The following is a 22120-nucleotide window of genomic DNA, read 5'->3' as shown; positions in this document are numbered from 1 at the left end:
TAACGGTAAAAATACCATTTTTGGGCATTTCTCATCGGTTGCTTACACTACTGCAGCACAACAAAGAGCAACGTGTAGCAGTAGCACTACCCAGATCTATTGATATCCCTTTTTTAGGAGAACAGAAAACGAATCGGAATAGAGCCCTTCTTTTTCTACTACTACAACTTCCCGAAGGAGGCTTCCTTTTCCATGGAGATTATGTACTCAATGCTGACTACATCTGTTCGTGTCCAGAAGTATGGCATCATCCTTTTAAATGACGGGGATGCACATGTCTGTGTCACAAAATGATGGCTATACATCCTTTCTTCTTGATCGTTTGCTTGTTATATGCACTACTAAATGATACTGGCTCTTTTCTATTTTCTAGGTTTAACAGTTGTTGTGCATTGCATATCAAGTCATTTATGATAGCAGCAGCAGTCGAAGAAGGAGCGCACTTGAAGTTGAATATATAATCATTGTCCTTGTCCGTTGTTGAGCGCTGCATAATGGACCGTTTGCCTGCATGATATGGGTCACGCAGGCTGAAGTTTCTCAACTCTTCTGCCTTCTCACTTGAAGATCGGTAAGTAGATAATGGCATAAAGTACTAGCTGTACCTCTTATTTTTAATTTCTTTTTTGGTATGAAATGACGGTGTTTGAGAATCGATGTTCGGCCGGATACCATACTGTGGCCCTGTCCGAACCTCATCTCAAGCTGCATTATAAAGGGTGTCTGAGCTTTGGAGATTTTGAGGACGGCGACTATGATCAACGAGACTCTTGGATACCGGATTTAATCGACGTTTAACCAGAAGCACTATCAGATTTATCACTTTGCCTTGATAGCGACCCTGAAGAATTCAACGAATTTAAGCCAGAATTATTCTATGCGATCGGCACCCAAATCACAGCACTTGGCTTTGAATTATATCCACCTCCAACGAAGGGTTTTCATTTTGGCAGGAATGGCCCACCGACATTATCCAGGGCTTGTATCGCTAGCCCTCAACCAAGAAACCAAGATATTGATCGCACTGGGACTACGGCAGAGTCTGTGTTTGGCGAAATCATCGCTCGAGAGACATAATCGACATTAACAACAGCGCAAGAACAAGGTAGACGACGACGAACAGCGGAAATAAGCACTATTTAGTCATCCATCAGTACAACACGGATAATAATGATGCCGCAGCAACAGAGGCAAAGAGCATACTCCTTCCACTGATTGACGAGCTTTACGGACAGCTTATATCGTTCGACCTAGCTGGCTCAAGGGCTGTAATCAACGACTCTCAACTCTTGTGCAAGTGCTCTTTCTTCTAAAGTATATGCACGGAGAGAGGGAACCTCGAAAGGCCTCATTCAAATATATACAAACACCAGCGGCTGCTTACTCTTCCTTTTTTTTGGCCGGCATTCGCCATAACAATCAGCAAAACCATACCAAGCAGTCATCTGTAAGTGCCAGTCGGTCACCTTGTAGATTAATAACATCACGCAAAACTAATATTCTCCAACGCCATTATAAAAATAAGCAGGGAAGAGATACACACACAGCGCAAGAGAGAGAGGTCGCAAATGAGACAAGCCCTTGACAACTTTTTTCTGAGTATGAGGATTAAGTATAGTGATACGAAGAGAAACCCGCATAGAATGCTAGTATGTTGGTCCTCAGTAGTGGAGAAAAGGGGGACGATTAATCTTGCTGTTCTTCTTCTTCTATAGTGCAGCACCCGGAACCCTTGACGGATCATCAGGCCTTTTTAAAAAACTTTATTACCTATCCTTTTATTGTTCTTCGCAATTCTCCCCTTGGTCCAGTCCAGCTTTTTTCGGAACTCCCGTAATTGCTGATCTTGAGAATAAAACGAAATTTAACTATTAAATTATGTAACAAGACGTGTCCCCAGCACAAGATCAAGCGATCCTTCTATAGTAATATGCAAAGTGTGGTATGCTAATATGTTTAATGGTAAGAGAAAGAGTAAGAATAGCATGATAAGAATTGATGGTATGGCCGGATACGTGCGTGCTGTGGCTATCCATGACCATGACCATCAACACATCAACAGCATCAACGATCCGAAGCACAGAATATAAAATGAGTACTAGCGGCATTGGAGGCACTGAATAACTGGGTATATAATAAAACAGCGAGAGAAAGAAAGAGAGGGAGGAAGGGTTTTCACATGCAAGACAAAAGCGAAAGAGCAAAATAATAAACGGCGCTATAGTAGAATAGTCCAAGGGCATGTTTGTTGGGGTGAGAAATAAAAGATGATCTGGACCCTTTAATGTGCTATTTATGTTTTGTCAACAACAACGGCCGGTGATAATGGCAAAGCAATACAGTAGCATGCTCCTGTATTGTTTTTTATTGATCACGGTGATACCGGACAGTGCTAAGAATGAAAGAATATCGTATAAGCGATTTTGACAGTAACCCCGTCCTCGTCTTATATATAGCAACAAACATGACGAGCTTACAATTGTTTGATGATTGATAGATCCGCAGATTAGACATCGACCGTGGCAGTTCCAATTCTTTTGCTCTTCTCGCAGGAGCTGCTGACGCGATGATTGTTCGCCATTGTTTTGGTCAGTTAAGGTAGTAGTAGTAGTAGTAGTAGTAGTAGTACCAAGACATCCACCACCGATCATCATCATTCCATCATAATTGTTGGCACACGTAATTGTTTCTTCTGCTGGTTGGTGGCATACCATGACTGTATAGCACGCAAAATAGGGAAGAAAGAAGTGGGGGTTTTCAAGGTAAGAAGAGAAAAGAAGAATCCTGCTTAAACAAAGCTTTTATACTGTTCCGCTTATGAGAGGGTTGTGGGGATGGTGTGGTCCAAGCGGTGGTGGTGATAGTAGTAGTAGTATAGTCGGGGATTGGGATGCCAAAATGTATACTGGTGGTGGTGATAGCAAGTGGTACCCAGACAACCAAGCAACCGACAGGTATGGGGTTATATAGAACACCATAGAGTAAAATCTCGACAGACTTTTTCTTTTTCATTTTGCTGGTTGTTTATCTTTAATTAAAGTTGACAAGCCAAAACAAGTAATTTTTGTGGAGGAGTACTAGTACAACGGCAGGAAACGAGAGCACAAAAAGGAGGAAGGCCCGGAGCCACATGGCCACAACCTCACTCTTTTTCTATCGCTTGGGTAACACGGGCCCGTTTTCGTATTTGCCCTTAAGCACCACAGGTGAGATAGAGACGATGAACACACCACTAACACCCAACAGAGTATAAAGAAACCTCGTTATGAACACTCAGATGAAACATATGCCGAGTTTTTCTTATCTTTTAAAAATTCAACACCTTAGACGTACATACGATAGTAGAAAAGAAACAAAAAATGTTTAGCCTTATTTGTACATATACTATTGTCGGTTAGCAGCAGCCTCTTGTCACGGACCTTATGTAGTACTCTAAATCATTGCATAAAAGAATGCCAGAAGACAGTGGGAACTAAAAAAAAAAAAAAAAGACTTTGTTGGACCAACTTTCTTTTTTCACATGGAAGAACAAGAGCATATCACGGAAGTAAACAGCTTTGGATATATCCACGTGCAATGGCAGTTCCAACTGTTTTTTTTTTTTTTTTTTTTTTTGCATGAAAAAGAAAAAAGACAGCATTATTTGCGTTTTATTTTCTATTCTCTAAACAACGAATTAAATTCGCCATCTTGTTCAATATTTTTGATAGCCGGATATGGCGTTTTTTTTTTCAGCAAATCGAAATGGTTTGTACGTGGTCGTGATCGTGGTCGTGTGGCAAAAAGATGTCTACAGAGTACAATTTAATTGACATATGAAGCCCATAAACAAGTACCGTTACACCAAAAGTTCCTTTCTTCACCTTGTAATAGTAGTCATAGAAAGAAGCAAAGAATGAACATCTCTACACAAGACTGCTGTTTTGATGGGTGGTCTGTAGCCTACTCGTGTACAGTTGTATCATCCTCCTCATACTCCTTGTCTTTCGATATCAAATATTGCGGGGTCAAAATATACGTGCATAATGTAAGTCTCGTGATCGCTAATTACAATATGCAGCATGATTTACCGGGCTGTAATGATGACAGAAGGATAAAGTCCTCTTTTACTGAAGCTACATAGTAACAATGGTGATGGCTAAACTTACCTTTTCTTTTTCTCTGTTTCGCCTCTCCCTTCCCTACTGTAAGCTTTAGTTAGTAGCTGTAGTGGTACTAATATTGACCTACGTCAGTAACTGGTTGTGAATCTAAAACATACAACGTGGACGTATGTGGCAAATGATAGTATTGCTGTCGTTGTTGTTGTTGTCGAGATTATGATCGCGAGACACATAAGCTATGTAGGACTTTGCACAGAGCTTTTTTAACTGTTAGCATCTTTATATACCTGCTGTATTATATTGGCTTATCTCAAAAAATAAGAATGGTATTAAATCACAGGTGTCAATCGGTCTCCACCGCGTCGTCGTCACCATAAATAATCATAGCAAGTTAGACTCGGCATGACATACGGTAGTCGATATTGACTCTTTTAGTCAGAAAGAAGATAAATACTGAAGAATAATTGTTTTTTCAAGTAAATGATTTTTTTGCATAATGATATCGCGCAAAAGAAAGGAATCGTAATATCATCAGACCTACAGTACCCTGGAGATTACGTATACGGTATATAATCTTCGTTGCTTTGTTGGAAACAAATATATATAATGATTGCTGAGAGCCTGTATGGAGTGTATTATGATGCCATGAGACCGTCATGCTTTACCCTGTTAGTTTTTACGATTGATGATAGTACGTAATCTTTTTCTTATGCATAGGCTAGAATAACCAGGTTACTGAATATTTCTCGAGTATATGTTCTTAAATTCAGCAACTACAACGCTAAATGTGATCATACCAGATTACACTGTAATAAGGAATGTACTATTCGCAGCTTTTTCTTATGTATATTCTGTCAAAAATCTTTGAGAGAAATAAATAGCAGAGCAAGAAGCATCGGCGGTGACTCTTATGTTTTACCAGCAGTGATAGGTAATAGAAGCAGCAATGAGCTTCAATAGTAGAATACATTTACAACGCGGTACTGATAACAAAATTATAAAATTACAGTTTGAGTGAATTAACTTATTAATGGATGAAGCGATAATCGGGATGCTGTTTTTCATGAAAAGAAACGGTAAATGGCATTAGCTAGCGTTTTGAAAATATGAACCACCCACTGGAGAAAACTTACATCATCGCCGATTTTATGGGACTCCTTTTCGTACTGCTCCACTGACAAGGTTTCACGTCTCTTGTTTTCACGTCGCAGCAGATATTTTAGCAACAAGGATAAAAGTCCACTTAAACCTATAAATGCTAACGCAATGGCATGACCACGCTTATAAAGTGGAGCGTCATCGCCGCGATACACCTGACCTCCAATAACACTACCGATACTTGCACAAGACGACGTAAACGCAATGGCAATACCCTTTTTTGTAGGATCCCCAAAATTGTTGGCGTTCCATGCGACACGCGGTGGGTTGGATGCAAAGACACCAAAAGTTGCTATGATGGCACTCACGTACAGTGCTACCCACCCATGATCTACCAAGACAATAAGCAGAAGGTACCCAACGACAGCTAACATGCATGAAAAAAAGACGTGCAGGCCGCGTTCACCCAATCGATCTGAATACCAGGACACCAACACCATACCGATAGCAGCTACATGTTGGGTGGAAAATTGGAGCATCCATGCTGCTCGTTAAAAAAGTGCAATTCTCTTACGAGAACTGTCCTTAAAAGATGTAAAAGTGTACCTGCAACCCATGGTGGCGCACTCATTCCTTGTGCTATAATATAAACCGAGTTCGGTCACTGTATTGGCAAGTAAAAGCAAACTAGAGCAATAAAGGCCTCACCTGTTAGATTGCTAAATCCCATTCCTCTAACAATGCTCGGCATAAAGACGCCAAGGCTGACGATAGGCACCATGCAGGTGATTTGGATTGAGGCGAAGGCATATGTTTTCCAGTCAGTAAATACTGCTCTAAACCGTTCCCATGAGAATTTTTCCTCTGTTGCTGCGCCTTTCTCTGCATTGAGTCTATACACCGCAATTGCTTGTTCGCGTGGAGACAAAACTAACAATACGTTATTGTTGATAGGTAGCGTTAGAAAAGAGAATAGATATTTGGCAGAATGCATTCATTTCTATCAGAGATAAAAGGAGAAAGAGCGCGCAGAACTTACAGCGTTTTTGCTTCTCAGGTGTATCTGGAAGGAATGAGAATACAATACATCCAGCCAAAAATGTTGGACAGGCAATAAGAATAAAAATCCATCTCCATGCTCGAAGACCGCGAGTATAATCCATGTGCATAATACCATAAGCCTAATTTTTTTGTACAAGTCCGTTGTTCCCCGAGTTTCACTTTGTATTAATATCATTGGATCCTGCACATCATCAGAAGTCTTCTTTTTGTGTGTGTGTGTGTATACTATAGCTTACGATTATGCCTCCAATAGCCTATTTCATAGAAATATACATATGTTTCTGTTAAGCTCGACTGTTAAAAAAGCTAGCAGCAGCTGCAATGACAATCACTCGGAAATGATAACGTACCGATCCAACCGATCCCATCACCAGAAACCATGCCATTCGAGCACCTTGCTCTTTTCTTGTGTACCACAAAGAGACGTAGTACACGAGGCCACTAGAAGTACGAGAAAAAAAAAAGAGATCAAAGATCCCAAAGATACACACAGACAGAGAGATGCATGATATGTATTAATAATCACATCTTTTCAAGTCTTGTACTACACAACGGCCAAACATCCCCAGAGCTTTATGTGACGATGTTACACTCTTACGGAAATACGCCTGCCTGAGCACAACCCAAAAAGAATCGACCCGCGATCAATCCCTGACCATTGTGTACGGCAGAAATACTGGCCAATATAATGGATGTAAGGAACATAGTCAGTGCAAGCCATCTGCGCGCCCCGATTCGTTGAAGAATAATATTTGCCGGAACCTCACAGAGAATCTATAAATATTCATGAATGTTTTTGGATCGTCAATATCCACTACCCATGGTATGCGAGATGGCGACAGTCATACTCTACTAAAATGTGCTCTTTTGTGTATTATCTATACTACAGATAGCCGTGTGGCGTATATCACTTACAAAACCAAACGAAAACACCGATGCTGCCCAGTTGAATTGATCCTCAGTAATGTCAATATCCTCCATCAATCCTGCTAGCTTGGAATTGCCTTGTTCCAATTTATGTCCATGAAAATTCAAATATAAGGTGCAATGACGTTGTTGCTAATCAGTATATATTGGAGTAGTATACAATATGACTAACACTTTTAGCTTACCAAGTGTAATTCCACCCAAATCAAAAAACAAATATATCAACATCATCAAGGGCATCAAGACACGATCCTGTTTCCGCACCAATAGACGTATCTCTTCAGGCGTTGGCTCGATAAACCTCTTACTCTCCGGTAATGCTTTAAGGCTTTCGCTAGTAGTATAGGGCAGCTTCTCCTCCTGTTGCTGCTGCTCCTGGATTTCTGTTTTGCTGTCATTTGCATGAGCGATCATTATTAGAGACGGCAAAGCAATAAGGGTCCAATTAGTGAAACTAGAGAAGGGGCGAGAGGATCGGATGAAGAAGAGAAAAGTAAAGAGCCGATTTAACTTCCTTCTCACTTGCTTGTGGACTATTATATAGCCCGGTGAGCATGATCCATCACATGCTTGCATAAAACACTTACTTTTTTTTTAAAATACGTGTTCGTTACTACTCTACCATATGCTGATAGCGGCAATGGTAGTAGTGGTACACGTAACGAGGGCATTAGTTCTGCTACAAGATCGCCTTGGCGCATCTATAAGAGGTTTAGAGAAACAGTAGGAAAGAGACTGATCGCTTACAACATCAGTCGTCTCATTTCATTCTTTTGCCGATTAAATGAAGCGTAAAATGACGCTGTACGTATATTCGCTCCCACAAGCAATCGACTTCTTTGCTGTGATAGGTAAAGACCAGCGGATCAGATTTTTTCTGTGTCACATCACACCGACCGAATTTGGGTGTTATTGCGAGAAAAAAATGCAATATCGACCATTTGCCCATGTTCATGTAGTAGTCTCTGAGCGGATCATACGGGATGACCATATCTGTTCTTAAAGAAAGTTATCGATCTATACTCGATCACTAACACATATTACTACAGTTTGGCAATAGCAATGATCCGAGATATTATATTGGTCTCTAGGAGCTTTAGAGCAGTACTTAATCTAGACTATAAAAGCAATTACGATAGTGCAACTACTCTATGTATGAGTCCATACGCCATAAATTTCTTGATCCTAAGTCACACGAATAAATCATTGGACTGTGCGATTAGTAGTAGTTGGGCCTGTTCATGCCGACCTTAAACCCAGTGGCGCATTGTGTAACCGTCACGACTAGGGAAAAACAGTTGAAGCAACACGCGCGCTTTCTTTAGTTGCTGCTGCCCTTTTTTAGGTCTCGCGTCATTTCAGTGATTTGTAATAGCCATGGACGAACAAGGATATCCAAGGTCAAAAATATTCAAGGTTTGTAAATATAAAAACGCAATTGTTTGAATATGATCTTAATTCCTCCTTCATTCTTCAATTGAACAACTAAATTCAAAACTTTGTAGCGTCGTCCCAGAAATCCTGAAGCCAACAACAACAATGACGATCAAAAAACATCGAATGCGCATGTGCTCTCTTTTGGGTCGCAACGTCCAGAAGCACACATTGAACCTACAACAACAACTACGGAGCAGCACCAACATGAGCTTATAAAACATGAGCACGATGTTTCGGAAATAACGAGTCAGGAATTATTGCAAATGATTATGGAAACGGACGGTATTCTGAGCTTGGATAAGGATTCGATTGTTGCTGATGATATTGAGGAGGAGAAGATAGAAAAAGAGGTAGCATTTACTACTTTTTTTTTTTTGCTAATCACATCGCTGTCAAAAAAAGTTATTGACTTACATGTATATATGGGACCCTAGATGATTATATCACAATCACCTTCGGTATCGTCATTATCACCACACCATGTAGAGTCTCCATTTTCAACAACAACAGTGTTATCGTCAGCACCGCTATCAGCATCTCGAGCAGAACAACAACAACAACAACAACAAAAAAGCAGCAAGGTATCCATTGCTAAGTTGCTGGCTGCTACCGTTGCCATGACAATACTGGCTTGCTATTACTGCTATGACGTTGGATACATACAACTACCCACCAATTGGTTAACGGATACCACTCTTACGAGTTTGATGGATAAAGGAGTGTACTTGTGGCAGGACTGGATGGAAGGATGTCATGCTGCAATGGAAGAAGGGACTCAATATGCTCGGCGATACGTAGAAAATATTGCTTTGGTGTTGGATGATATGGCTGTTGAATTGATCGTACTATGGTTGGATTGGCGATACCGTTTAGCATTGTGGATCTTGCCTTCTTCTTCTTCATTTCCTTCTTCATTATGTGAGTGTCCTCCTCACTCTTCTTCTTCTTCATCTTAGCTTGACACATATCCACATTACTGTCTACTATCGACACCAGATATACGATGGTACATCATACATAAAATTTGATTCTTTCAAAAACATCATCACACATATACACACTATCTCTCTCTTCCATCATCATTATACCGTGTATTTACACTCTCACTCCGTTCGTATCTCTCATCTAAACTAATAAGATATACTAATATTTCAAAGCACACATATACACCCACAAACGCACAAAACACTTTTCTGTATCCAAAAAAAATATACAATTATTATTTAAAAGTAGCAAAAATCTTCCTTTTTAGCAGTAAGTGGTTGCGCATGCTAGTTTGCCCATGTAATAGGATAATACCATAGCCAAGAACACCACGGCCAGCTGCTGACCATTGAATGTAAGCTCGTCCGAGATAATGATTATATTATTATTCTAGAAAGAAAGAAACGCAAAATAAAAAGGTATTAATTTCACAACGCCCCAAAATCATCAACCGATATTTCTCGGTGTTAGTCTGTGTGTACTTACCTGTTGTTGAGGGATTAACTTGTAGCCTTCGGGTACTACATTCAGCTGTCGAGTGTTTCTCGAAGGGTATATATTACTGTTGTTGTGAGCAGTAGTAGTGGTGGTGTTGTATGTTGCCGAATACGACGGAGTGGATGGTCGTGCTGTTGTTGATGATGATGATGATAACTGAGCAGGTTTGCGGTGTTGGCTGTTATGTGATTGTTGTTGCTGTCGCGCTTGTTTTTCGGGTTGATGTATATATAAACCTTGTTGTTGTTCAGGAATTCTTTGTTCACTTTTTGCTTTTGACGTACACTCCATAACATGTACAGCGGATTCCACCCGTGTCTGCTGTTGCTTCTGCTGTAAGGCTACACTATCCTGTAGCAGCTTTTCTTTCTGCGGTGGTGTATTGCTCTGTAGGGTGTCGTCTTGGCTCGAATCTTGCACGCCTGCGCTTTGTGGCGGAGTGACCATTGGAGGAGTGCTAGGAGGATCTTTGGTATCATCATCTTCCGCCCTTACTGCTTCTGCTGCTGCCACCGGTTCTTGGTCCGTGACAGGCGACGTTATTGGCGTTATGTACTGTTGCTGTTGCTGAGTTGATGCTACTGCCGCTGCTGCTGCTTGTGGCTGAGTAGTTAATGCATTCGCAGCAATAGGAGAAGCAATATTAGCAGAAATTGTTAACCTTGGCACCAATGGCTGACCATTACAAGTAAACACTTGTTCTTGTCCAGCTGTAGTAGTAGCAACACCACCACCATCATCGCTGGTAATTGTCGGTGAAGGAGAAGGAGCAATATCAATCACAACTTGTTTGCCATCCATCTCCTGTGAAGTAGTATACACCCGTATACTCGCTTTGGACGACGACAGTTCTGCCCTGGTCCCAATGGGTGGCGTCAATGTGACCTGGATGCCGGCTGGATACCTTGACGGGTGAATTCGAATATCTGTACACCATAATAACAATAGCCGGCTACTCTTTTTCTTTATGATCTTCTTTTGTGGTGATGACTGTTGCTGTTGGTCATTATCATGTTGTTTTTGCTGGACCTTGGCGATATAGGCAACACGATAGACACCCGTGTCGTTATCGAAATCTTCATACGTCACTTTACCGGCAACTCGGCGGATATAGGGCGGGCATCCGTGCTGGTTCATGTAGTTTGCTAATCTTGGGATGCAGTAGTAGTGACTGAATGTTGCTCCCGTTGCTGCTGCTGCTGCTGCTGCTGCTGCTGGAAGATTGCCAATCCACGTTATATGCACAACTCCTTCTTGTTCCCCAGGCCGAAATATCCATCCATATAAGTCCACTTGTAATTTTGCTGTCTGTGTGTTGGCATCACCATCCACCATCATGCAATTATCGAGTTTTTCGCCGTCAACTTTATCAGTTGCAGCTGCAGCTGCAGCTACTGTCGGTTGTTGCTGAGTGATACTGTCATGCACACTTGTAGTAATCGTAGTGATAACCCCTGACACCGGATCTGTTTCAATACTGGTGATGGCTGTTGTCGAGCTGTTGGACTCGAGCTTAGAACCGTTTTTGTTATCTTGGTTGTTGTTCATACACCAATAGACAAGGTAATCCTTTTGACTGAAGCGATCAATAATGTGTCCATCCACAAAGTTTTGATCCCCTATATAGATCGTCGATATTAATTTTCCAGCTGTGTATGCTTACAAATAGCAGGTAAAAGAACACATACATTCTTTACGTGCGCCGAAACATTGAACTGCAGAGCACAGCTGCTCAGCGCTCCACTTGCCAACCACTGACCCGTCTGCTCGTAGGAGCGGTAATCGAGACGCCGTTGTTGCTGTCGTCGGACTACTGTAGCTGTATATACGCAGATCATCATTCGTTTCTTCTTCAATAAGCGTCCATGAATCCAAAGAAGCAGAAATCCGTTTAAATAAATTCATAGTTTCTACTTTTTTTGGAAGATGGCGATGCGTAGGGTATAAAGGATGGGGTCGTGGTACAATAGCGGCTGCTGGTGATGACTCTACTTGTTGCTGCTGGTTTTTAACACCTGTGACGCTCACGAATGAGCCTGTTGTACTACTTTGTTCAATGGCTGCTTCAAACAAAGGTAATGATGGAGAAAAGGCTTTGCCTTTCTCTGTAAAGGTAATCCGCTTTTTCAATAGTGGTGTTCCGTTGCTGGTATTGCTGCTAGACCGCTGTGAGGAAGATAATGATGATGAGGGCGTGGATTTGGGTTGCACTATTACTGCTGAGGTATTAGGGTACCGTTCCACACTACTGCTGCTAGGGCAGCATAAATTTACCAACGACAACAAGAAAAAAAGGTGGGGTTATTATTCATTCTTATATATAATACAATGGCATGACCTTTCTCCCTCTCTCGCTCTCTCTTTGTCACAAAGTAAATAAAACAGTAAATATATATACGCAACTGGTTACTCCGTGCTGAGATAGTCGAATTTGCCAAGAGCGAAGGCCTCCGTCGTGTTGATCGAAATCGACTTCGGCCAATGCTTTCATTATTACTGACTGAAGCAAACGGGGATGAAGTAGCTGAGGAGGAAGATGAGGAGGACATCATCGTTGTTGTAGTTGCTACAGTAGCTGCTGCAGCAGCAGCACAGCGCATCTTTTGCGCGCGCATCCTTTCTGATTTCTTTTGCAGATACTCGTTGACCAAAGCAATAGCTAGGGGTCGACGTGCCAACGACTTTTTCGCAAACCCAGGTACCCAGCCTTTCATGTTTTCTTGGATGACATAGATCACACGCGTGGCTGGCGTCGGTCCTCCCGAAATGGGTTGCAGTACCCAGCCTTGTAGCTATAGTATGTATCGCGAGTTAGGACATTGCTTCTTGTAAAAGATGGATGGTATGTACTTTGATCTGCGCTCTGACTCGCCCTTGAATGCGTGGCACACGGGGTGTTTCAACACTGGTGCATGCAAAGAAAATAGCGCCATCCTGAGTACACTCGATTTTTTCCACCAGTGCCATGTCGCGTGGTCGATTGATGCTATTCGCACAAAGGCTATTGTTTTTTAAAAGAAAAATTGTCCGGTGGCATTGGTAGTACAGCTAGAATCAGTAAGTATAATCCGTATCATAGCAAGTTTTTACGTGCCAGCTGTACTTAAGTTTAAGCAAGCCATGTGGTGTGTGCATCATGTTTGTACTACGGTTGTACACAACAAACAGCATTTATAAAACATTACCTGGATGATGGATTTGGTTTGGACACTTCATATGTCAAAGACGTTGTCTCGTTTAAATTTTCCACCAGATTACCATCGTCGTACCTTTGTAATAAAGCGGACAGTCAACGGATCATTCATCCTTATCATCAAATAGCGCGCAACCCCCTCTCTCAGTCGTCGTAGTACATAGTCGAAACAACCCTTACTGCTCGTCCCATAACTTGCGCATGCCAATCACGTAGAATACAGACTGTGGTGAGAATCCATGAATCACGGCTTCACCTTTAAAAATGGGCGTCTTGTCCGCCTTGTGGTGAATGCCACTACTACCGCCGCCACTGTTCTTCATATGGACCACGACGCCGCTCTTTTTATGCTTCAATGTTTTTTTCCACCCTGTATCCGAAGCTCCTGCTACTGGTATGCAAGAGGAAGAACACTCATCTGTCGCGGCTTGTTGTTGTTCCCATATGATTTGTTTTAGCGACGATAAGGCAGACTCGGCCTGATGAATATGATAGGCTGTGGATGTTAATAACGGATCGACAAATCCAGAGGAGATATGTGGCATGGATGCCAGTGACGGCATGATTGGACTATAGTAATGGTGGGGATGATGTAGTTCATGTCGATTACGATTGTTGTTCCATGCTGTGCTTGTTGTCTGATGTTGGCGGTGATGATGGTTGTTAATAATGCCGCAGCCGTCGTCGTAGTCGTCTTCGTCGTCGCTAAATAGAGCTTTGAATTTGCCTCCGACAGATTGCGTCGTCGAGCGATGAGATGCATGTGAATCTTCCCATTCCACCATGGCAAGATCTCTTTCTTTTTGTTGCCGATTAGTAGTTGGCGAGGGGTGAATTATTGTAGAACAAGAAGCAACATTTGTGGAGGAGAACTGTCTCTTGGCTTAAACTTCTTACAAGGCAGGCTCCCCACACATACACACGCACTCCTAAATTTTAAATATGATGATATGTACGGGTGTTTTATGTAGGTGACCCAATGTGCGTTGTTAAAGTAGTGAAGGGGGATACCGGCGCGTGTATAGAGCAGAAACGAAAAAAAGAGGCGGGCAAGAGAGGTTAAAAAAAGCCGTAGCACTCGTCAAGATACATGAAATACGGTGCATTATCCGTATCACATCAATGATGACAAGACTGAGCGTAGTACAAAATTCCTTGTACATGAAGGACTTGTACACTGTATATCTCAGCTATTATGCCACACGCCCCCACCCTCATCAGCCTGGCTATCTACTGTATGCATAAATTGTGGAGGGAGATATGGTTACCATTGCTACCCTATGAATCAGAGTTTGACTAATACACACAAAGAGCGAGAGAGGAAGAGAGATTATCGGCCTAAACCTGCATGTAGCATTGGTTTTGCTCTCCTGACATTGCTGCAGCAGGAGTACAAAAAATTGGAGACGATGACGGGGGGTGAGAGGAAAGGGGCTTGGGCAACAAAAGACGACGACGATAGCTTTTTACCGACGGGCGGCAACAGGAAGCAGCAGCCACCCAATAAAGCTTCTCAGGTCTTTTGGCCAAAATAGAAACAATTTGGAATGGCATTCTTCTTTGTTCTGTTGCTTCAGAAAAACGGTATATGCTACACACTCTACCTAACCATATACGAGCACATGGACTCTACTGTTATTGCTCTTTCTTGTATTGTACGTTGCTGCACATCTGTTGCACCACTGAAAAACTGTAGCACCCATACACTACATAGCCATTTTTTACTCTTCTTTTAAGGGGAGAGTAGAAGATAAGTCATCAGATGTAGCCCCAATGAGAAAACCACTTATTTCTCCTACATTTCGTTCGTCTTCTTGTTAAACGTATATGCGTACAAATGTACATGAGCATTGACTACCTAACTGTCTGTCGTTCTTTTATATTACTCAACTGTCAAAGAGCAAAGCATGAAAAGGACAAGGGAGCATTTCGATGCTTCTCCTTATTTACTTCTTCTTTTTTCTATTTTAATACATATCCGCTATAAAACTGCTACTAAGAAGCACCTTGTTTATCTATCTTCTTCCATGTATCTTGCAAAGGAGGGGGAAGCAGTGCGCTTTGTGATGTCATTCCAAGATAACAACTTGACAGAAAGAGAGAGAACTATAAGATTCCACTGTTGTTGTTTTTGCTCCTCCCCTGTGTCAACAACATGATATTCGTTTCCATTCGTAAAAGTGTCAAACAATCTAAAGAAAACTCCAGTTATTAAAAGAAAGGTGCGACACGACAGCAGCTTCTGCGACGTTTCACGTATCGAATAATGAGGGAGAAGTGGCGCAAAGAAAAAATAACAATCATTTATATTACTTCACTGACAGTACATAGATTATTGTTTATGCATTATTGTTATTTTGGCTCGGGAGCATTGTCGGGATGCAGCCGACAATGTGTCTGAGAACAAACCCTACTATAAAACAAGCAGTAATAAGAGAGATCGATAGAGAAAGAAGCAGTTTTGGAGTGGGGTAAAATAAGGGGTTAGCTAAAAACAAAAGAGTGACGAATAACAGCTATTATAATGCGACGACGACAGGAGACGATCATTTGCACTACGCCAAGCCGTACCTGTTGATTGCTCCGGCGAATACGCAAAACAGGTCAATGACAGAAAGCTTGCCTTGTTCTGTTTGGAACCAAGACGGAAGCTGTTACAATAAAAAAAAGACGATTCAGATGAATTATTTTGTTTATATTTCTATGAGAGGATAATAAACTAACCCATTGCCGGAATCCAACAACAACACATGGGGTCACCTGAGACCAATGATATGCTCTTTAAATTTGCTTGTATGTCGTTTATAACTCAAAAGCTTTTCAGCCCAGACACGACGGTACAGCAATTGTTCGTATCCACTCACATATATATAAGCACCCTCTGTTTTCGCGGTTTTTTTCTAAAACGCCATCAATAGCCTTTTTTCACTCTCCCCTCTCTCCTCTGCTATATTCGATCCTATCTATCTACCTGTATACCTACATAACAGACTTACTACTACTACTACCAAAATGCCATCTGTACTCTTCTGGAACAATCACCGATCATCAAATTCGCCACTAGCTAAACTTTCGAGCTTCTTTTCATCTCCTACTACTATCGCTCCTACTAGTAATAAGAGCAAGAACAAGCCATCAATATCATTATTATCATCATCATCATCCCAGCAACATCAAGAAGGCGGTATCCGGTCTATACTGGCACAACCAGAGTATGTCAAGATTCATTGCGACCGTTCCCTCTTTGATGAGGTTTTGACGAGACAGCAAGTTGACGACGATGACGCATTATTATGGTGTCTGGCCAAACGGCTCAAGAAGCAACAAGAAGAAGAACAAGAACATACGCAATCCATTTGCTATGGGAGAGCTATTCGGATCTTGATCTATTACTTTCGCGCCAGCCATCATCATCATCAACATCCAAAGTATTTCAAGAAATGTGTCAATGATGTCCCTGAACCGTGTTGTCTACCATTTGACGTTCAGGAAACGGTCATCGAAATCCAACACTCTGCTGCCGCTGCCGCTGAAGCTGCTACAAATACTACCACTGGTATCCCTCCACCATCTTCAGGCAACAACAAGTCTATGATGTTGACAACCCGGTCGATGTCTGTGAGCAGCTGTGCAACAAGTAGCAGCTATGCATCTTCTACATCTTCCAGCTGCAGCCATTGTGGAGTCGAGAAACGTGCTATGCCCGTGTGTGCACGCTGCAAAGCCCAAGTCTATTGCAGCAACAAGTGTCGGATGGCACACCAGCCTATCCATCAGCGGGAATGTAACAGCAACAAATTATAACCAATGAATGGCATCACGTTTGCATGCGTGTGTTTTTTGTTGACGTTGCTTTGCTATGCTGTGTGTTTACTTCTTTGTTTGCAAACTGTGTATAATCATAAGATTCCCTAGAGTCAAAAGAGTTTATCCCCCCTTTCCATTTTTTTTGAATGCCACATAAAAACAAATATTGCAGCATATTCTTCTTTCTCTTCTTTCTGTACTGAAACGTAATAACCCGCCTTTTTTCTATTATAACAAGTATACATGGAGTGATGAAACTTAATGTATTTACAAATAAATCCACAAAACAGAACCATTCCAATCTCTCTCCCTCTATAAAGTTTTTTAATCAATTTGTAACTGTTTATTAAATTATCACCATCATTTGTTACCGGATTTTTCCATATTTTCATATTCCAAACCGCGGTTGCTTATATCTTTCATGAGATTGATAAACGATTGATTGGTCTGTCCTTGTCTTCGATGCAGCACAGCTTGTTGCAACCGCATCGCTCTAAAAATGTTTCTCGACTCTTGTTCCTTCATACGCACCTCGTTTATATTGTATTGGAGTTTCCAGACATCCGTCTTCTTCCCCAGCACTATTGGATCTCCTTTTTCGACAAATATGTCGTTTATAAACGATCGTGTGGCGAGTGTGTAGTGCGTCATTGGGTTTTTGTAAACTTCACTGTCGATATCAATTCTGTTTTTCGTCTCAAAAAATTCGCTTCCTTTGTCATCGTCGTCCTCAATGTGATGCTCTTCTACTTCTTGATCTTCTTTTTCCGCTGTCTGTGTTGAAGTTTCTTCTTGTGTCGTCGTCGTCGTCGTCGATGGTGAGCTACTGGTATTACTGTTGATTTCGTTCTTCGCGTCGGCCCCGTAGTCTTTGTCATCATCATCAGGCAGTTGCTCCACAAATATATCCATGTGCGAGGCACCCGAACTAACCGTTATCCGTACGGACTATATATGTAAGCCCTTTTTCATGAATCCTTCTGCGTAATGTATCTTTCCCTTATTTTTGCTTTACCTTGTTTGGATATCTCTTTGTTGCTTTATCCAACACTGCGTGAAACAGTAGCAGTACGTTGTGGAACGATTCACTGCCCATACGACTATTACCGAATAGTCGAGCATCCATCTCTTCCCGAGAGATGTACTGGAATCCAAACAGTTTCCACGTGTTGTGATAAGCGACTAGAATACCGTCCATATGGCCAATACGGACTTGGAAACTGTACTTGAGAAACGCCGACCGCAACATGTCAAAATATTCTCGCTCAAACGATTCATATAGACCGTGAGATCGTCGTAACGAATAACCCAAATAATCCTGTGTAAAACAATAACGTGTTGGTAAATAATGCTGCAGGTAATGTGTATGTGAGTGTATGTGCGCTGTGTGTGAGGCCCACGCGACAACACGCGCATCACATTTCCGCTTAGAATTGCTAAAGTTTTCGCTTATAACCTACCTTATAATTGCTTATATCCAAGCGTATCGGAACGGTCGCACGAGTTTTTAAATCAAACGTTTTCCGAGGTAATCGGGGATCTTGACAATCCAACTGTGAACGCAAAAGGAACTGCCCAATCTAGTATTCCAGTGTTTGTGATTTAGAACAAGAAATACACCCGCTCATAGTTATACTCTTGTGATTACCTTGCCATATGCATATGTTTCGGGTTGGCTGCGTTCAACCTCGGTTATCGGTGACGCCTCCGTATCTTTGAGATACCGTTCATATTCAGCAGGTTCCAGCGTTAGCATCTTTTCCATAGATTTGCCCTTCATGAATTATAGATTTGTAATATGAGGAGAGTGAGTAAGGGGCTTCCGAGACGAGCATCTTCTTTCTCTCTCATACCATCACTGATAAAACTGTTTCTTCAATATCATATGTCTTGTCTGCATCAATGGCATATACGCCATCTTTCCATCGGACATTGACCGATGCAGGTGTTCTTGTGCCTCTAGTAAACTTGTTGGGCTGTCAAAGATCATAAGGTCAGCCTTATATTTTTTGTCACAAAACAAAAGGAGTAAACGCAATTCATCGCCACTCCCCTTGCCCCCCTCTACACTATTTGTTTGATAATGATGATAATGATGCACGTGCCATGGATTTGAGCGTTTCGGAAAAGATGGAGGTGTTCACAGGTTTGAAGTGAGAGATCAAGAAATAGAATTGTGACAGTATGGAGGAAACAGATGACGTGGATCCAATGTACCGCATATTATTTGCTTGTGCCATATCCAATAGATTCTAATATAAGAATACATATCACATTGTAAGTTATTCGATGGTCTACATTGTTGTTGTTGTGCGTTTGCATGATATACTATCAAAGATACCCACAAAGCCAGATAGGAACTTACCGTATCTTTGGAGGAAGTCTTGTAGGGTGTCAACATGTCATAGTCAAAATTGGCTGGCTGTGTAGTGTATTCCAAAAATGGGGTAAAGTTAAATTCGCGTGTTCGAGGATCTTTGAGATAATGTACACCTGGACTAGGTAGTAATTGAAGTAGCAAAGTCCACGTTAGCAAATATAGATAGCGCAATACTGTGTGCGTGTACACATATCCAACCATTCAAAAAAAAAAAAGGACATTTACTTGAAAAGCACCCGATCCAATCCATGCGCCAGTGTAGCCACTTCTGGTTGCTCTGGTGCTTCCACCCCTATAATAGAGAAATTCATGCAGTTAATTACCACAGCATCCGATCGCTTCTGTACATGGAAAAAAAAGGCTTTCTTTTTGTTATATACTTGCTTTCATATTTGAGCCTATAATCTATTTTCTCCCATTTTGTAGGTGTTGATGGCCTTTTGAGTTTCTTGTTGAGTTTGCTTTTCGTTGTCAATATGACAGCATCAGACTATTAACATGATCAATTTAAAAAAATCATTTTTCTTACTCCTGCTCTGCAGAAACGCACTCTTCATAAAAACGCAAAAGGCGCTACCTTTGTTTCTCCAGTATCTTCTAGTTCTCCTTCGAGTTTTGCCCACAGTCGCTCTGCCAAGGACCTTCTTCGCTGATGTTGAGGTCTTTGAGTAGATTTGGCACTGGTATCAGATTCCGCACCAATCTCGTTCGTGGAAGGTTTATTTGTTTCCGTTGTAGTGGTAGCGCTTGTGTAGAAACTCGATCGTTGTTGATCTGGTTGCGATTCTGCACTGTCAACATTTTTTGTAAAAGATTCAGCACGATCTTCGTCTGTACGAGGTTGGATCGTTTCACCAGTACTAGTGGCAGCGGGAGTTTGATGGATCGATCGTTGCCGTAATAGAGCGATCTGTTGGTAATGGGGTATGCTTGCAAACCGTGATCGAACAAGCATTTTTTTTCCCTTTATTGCTTTATTTTGACAGGAGGAGCGGGTAGAAGTAACAGCAGGGAAAATGTCTGGTTGCCCAGCTTTCCTTTTGCCAGGCCATCCGGGACTAGAAGCGGTACTCTAAATATAAAAAGGCGGCTTGAAGTTTTATGCAAAAAGAACGTCTTCAGGAGTAAACGAGAGTGCAACTTCCTTTACTCAACTTTTGCAATATGTATGAAGGTACGTGCTATTCGTGAGTGAGTTTTAGCTCACAATTGAAGACCGTGTGCTTAAATTGTATGTGACAATTTTGTGCAATTTTTAGAACCCACCCTTTGATCCATCTAGTCATACCTGTAGTTTCCTCCTGCCTTCACACTTTTCTGATTTTTCCTCACCTTGTTGGCATGCTGATATTTTGTGGCATTGAAAAAATTAGTATCCTGCTTCTACCTTTTTGTATAGCGACCTAACTACTGAGTAATAACCTATAGCTGCAATTTTTCGGATCGTCACGCATTTCAGCACTTTATCACAACCAAAAGCATCACTACTACCACCTATCATCAATCCGTCTTTCCCTACACATTATGCTTGACAAACTTCCCCTTCTTATATTGCGCATTGAGAAATTTTTTCCGCCTTACGAAAGGAACTGCTCAGCACAATTGTACGTACTATGTCGCGATAATATGCTCTGATGTGTTTGTCGGCGGTATTGATGCGTAATGCTTTTTCACTAATTCGTACCATACGTCATGATCGCGTACTGTGAGAATTAATTCGGCGTCTGGATATTCCTTCCACAAAAACGGTTGAGAGTATAAATTTTGGACATGAACTCATATACTCACTTTTCTTGCCCCATTGTGATAACCGTGAATAGTTTATAGATAAAAGAAAGAGAGCAAATAAAAGACAAATCAAGTATGGTGAGAGTCAAATATGAAATGACTTTAATTTAATGAGTTCACAGCCCTGTATTAACTGCTTGTGATGCCATCTAGACTTCCGTTCTTATAAACTGATGGACGAATCGCAGACATACCGGATATTGTACCTTTTCAAGACGAGGAAAGATGGGGAAGGTGGAGTTTGCATACCATGATGATGATGATGCATCTTGTCTTTCGAGTGTAAAAGGACATCTTTGCCTTGATCAGTGTGTTTCTTGATGCATTACCACCTTTTTCTGTATTGGAGTTGACTCATGCTCTTCAAGAAGTCCATTCGGTGCAACTCAAATATCTGAATCGAGAGAAAGTGTTGTTGACTGATTACGAGAATACAACGTTGTGTATACAATAGTTGGTTCTGCGTTATACTCGATTATGATCCATGTTTAAGGGATTAATGATATGGTGCTGATTATGTATCATCTATATTGGTTCATCTGTCTGCGTGGTATTCCCTCTACTGTCTTTTGAAAGTTACGAAGATGGCGGAGTGCGTTGAATAGCTTGAATCAATCTCAAAGTAGTGTAAATATTCATCACACCCATTATGAACCGCTTGTATTTAGTAATGGGTAAGCGACAGTTGCTAATGTGATAGAAATCCTGATAAAACCAAGCCCTTAACCAAACACATATGCTACGGCAGCATCAATTCATAATCACTGCATACCAATGGACTGGTCTTTCCAGGTGCCTGTAAGCTTCCTTAAAGACATCTGAATCGGCTTGTCCGAAACAACA

At 41.5% G+C, this 22120-nt stretch overlaps 6 protein-coding genes across 6 annotated transcripts; 2 read left to right on the top strand and 4 right to left on the bottom strand.

Annotated features, from left to right (window-relative positions):
* Positions 1–2371: 2371 nt before the first annotated feature.
* On the bottom strand, positions 2372–3012 carry BDB00DRAFT_879033 (uncharacterized protein; the record flags this gene model as incomplete). The annotated part of the gene is made up of 3 exons (XM_053127820.1): positions 2372–2392; positions 2478–2716; positions 2808–3012. 3 exons carry the CDS (start codon positions 3010–3012, stop codon positions 2372–2374), a joined length of 465 nt encoding a protein of 154 aa, XP_052973267.1.
* Positions 3013–5071: 2059 nt separating this feature from the next.
* BDB00DRAFT_933810 (major facilitator superfamily domain-containing protein) lies at positions 5072–7677 on the bottom strand. The gene is made up of 10 exons (XM_053129131.1): positions 7376–7677; positions 7179–7267; positions 6862–7037; positions 6614–6704; positions 6500–6517; positions 6241–6382; positions 5910–6131; positions 5808–5840; positions 5237–5712; positions 5072–5157 (listed from the first exon to the last, which is right to left on the bottom strand). Exons 1-10 carry the CDS (start codon positions 7602–7604, stop codon positions 5131–5133), a joined length of 1503 nt encoding a protein of 500 aa, XP_052973266.1. The 5' UTR covers positions 7605–7677; the 3' UTR covers positions 5072–5130.
* Positions 7678–8433: 756 nt separating this feature from the next.
* BDB00DRAFT_158621 (uncharacterized protein) lies at positions 8434–9729 on the top strand. Its single transcript, XM_053116275.1, has 3 exons — positions 8434–8606; positions 8696–8977; positions 9062–9729. The coding sequence occupies exons 1-3, from the start codon at positions 8568–8570 to the stop codon at positions 9581–9583; spliced, it is 843 nt and encodes a 280-aa protein (XP_052973265.1). The 5' UTR covers positions 8434–8567; the 3' UTR covers positions 9584–9729.
* BDB00DRAFT_158641 (uncharacterized protein) lies at positions 9730–14176 on the bottom strand. The gene is made up of 7 exons (XM_053116276.1): positions 13483–14176; positions 13295–13378; positions 12960–13110; positions 12513–12901; positions 11798–12360; positions 10098–11728; positions 9730–10001 (listed from the first exon to the last, which is right to left on the bottom strand). Exons 1-7 carry the CDS (start codon positions 14085–14087, stop codon positions 9876–9878), a joined length of 3549 nt encoding a protein of 1182 aa, XP_052973264.1. The 5' UTR covers positions 14088–14176; the 3' UTR covers positions 9730–9875.
* Positions 14177–16314: 2138 nt separating this feature from the next.
* On the top strand, positions 16315–17106 carry BDB00DRAFT_943223 (uncharacterized protein; the record flags this gene model as incomplete). The annotated part of the gene is made up of 1 exon (XM_053129434.1): positions 16315–17106. One exon carries the CDS (start codon positions 16315–16317, stop codon positions 17104–17106), a length of 792 nt encoding a protein of 263 aa, XP_052973263.1.
* A 202-nt stretch (positions 17107–17308) lies between these two features.
* On the bottom strand, positions 17309–20503 carry BDB00DRAFT_856866 (mitochondrial protein Pet127-domain-containing protein). The gene is made up of 10 exons (XM_053125796.1): positions 20067–20503; positions 19874–19979; positions 19715–19781; positions 19475–19607; positions 19215–19361; positions 18963–19085; positions 18758–18883; positions 18570–18689; positions 18125–18427; positions 17309–18057 (listed from the first exon to the last, which is right to left on the bottom strand). The coding sequence occupies exons 1-10, from the start codon at positions 20442–20444 to the stop codon at positions 17470–17472; spliced, it is 2091 nt and encodes a 696-aa protein (XP_052973262.1). The 5' UTR covers positions 20445–20503; the 3' UTR covers positions 17309–17469.
* Positions 20504–22120: the final 1617 nt, after the last annotated feature.

The sequence above is a fragment of the Zychaea mexicana genome, assembly GCF_025766255.1.
Source record: "Zychaea mexicana strain RSA 1403 chromosome Unknown BDB00scaffold_157, whole genome shotgun sequence".
Classification (NCBI taxonomy): domain Eukaryota; kingdom Fungi; phylum Mucoromycota; class Mucoromycetes; order Mucorales; family Lichtheimiaceae; genus Zychaea; species Zychaea mexicana.
This window is presented reverse-complemented; position numbering and strand designations above follow the sequence as displayed.

What these genes read in the sequence shown, in the direction of transcription:
- BDB00DRAFT_933810 (XM_053129131.1), bottom strand. Translation starts at nt 7,604, where the DNA reads ATGATCGCTCATGCAAATGACAGCAAAACAGAAATCCAGGAGCAGCAG. An exon ending in TTTGGGTGGAATTACACTTG is followed by an intron (nt 7,268 to 7,375) that starts GTAAGCTAAAAG and finishes AATTGGAACAAG; the next exon opens with GCAATTCCAAGCTAGCAGGA. An exon ending in TGCGCCACCATGGGTTGCAG is followed by an intron (nt 5,713 to 5,807) that starts GTACACTTTTAC and finishes CCCAACATGTAG; the next exon opens with CTGCTATCGGTATGGTGTTG.
- BDB00DRAFT_158621 (XM_053116275.1), top strand. Translation starts at nt 8,568, where the DNA reads ATGGACGAACAAGGATATCCAAGGTCAAAAATATTCAAG. An exon ending in CAAGGTCAAAAATATTCAAG is followed by an intron (nt 8,607 to 8,695) that starts GTTTGTAAATAT and finishes AAAACTTTGTAG; the next exon opens with CGTCGTCCCAGAAATCCTGA. An exon ending in AGGAGAAGATAGAAAAAGAG is followed by an intron (nt 8,978 to 9,061) that starts GTAGCATTTACT and finishes ATGGGACCCTAG; the next exon opens with ATGATTATATCACAATCACC.
- BDB00DRAFT_158641 (XM_053116276.1), bottom strand. Translation starts at nt 14,087, where the DNA reads ATGGTGGAATGGGAAGATTCACATGCATCTCATCGCTCGACGACGCAA. An exon ending in AAACCAAATCCATCATCCAG is followed by an intron (nt 13,111 to 13,294) that starts GTAATGTTTTAT and finishes AAAAAACAATAG; the next exon opens with CCTTTGTGCGAATAGCATCA. An exon ending in ATCTCAGCACGGAGTAACCA is followed by an intron (nt 12,361 to 12,512) that starts GTTGCGTATATA and finishes CTGCCCTAGCAG; the next exon opens with CAGTAGTGTGGAACGGTACC.
- BDB00DRAFT_856866 (XM_053125796.1), bottom strand. Translation starts at nt 20,444, where the DNA reads ATGCTTGTTCGATCACGGTTTGCAAGCATACCCCATTACCAACAGATC. An exon ending in TTGGATCGGGTGCTTTTCAA is followed by an intron (nt 19,608 to 19,714) that starts GTAAATGTCCTT and finishes ATTACTACCTAG; the next exon opens with TCCAGGTGTACATTATCTCA. An exon ending in TGGATATAAGCAATTATAAG is followed by an intron (nt 18,428 to 18,569) that starts GTAGGTTATAAG and finishes TGTTTTACACAG; the next exon opens with GATTATTTGGGTTATTCGTT.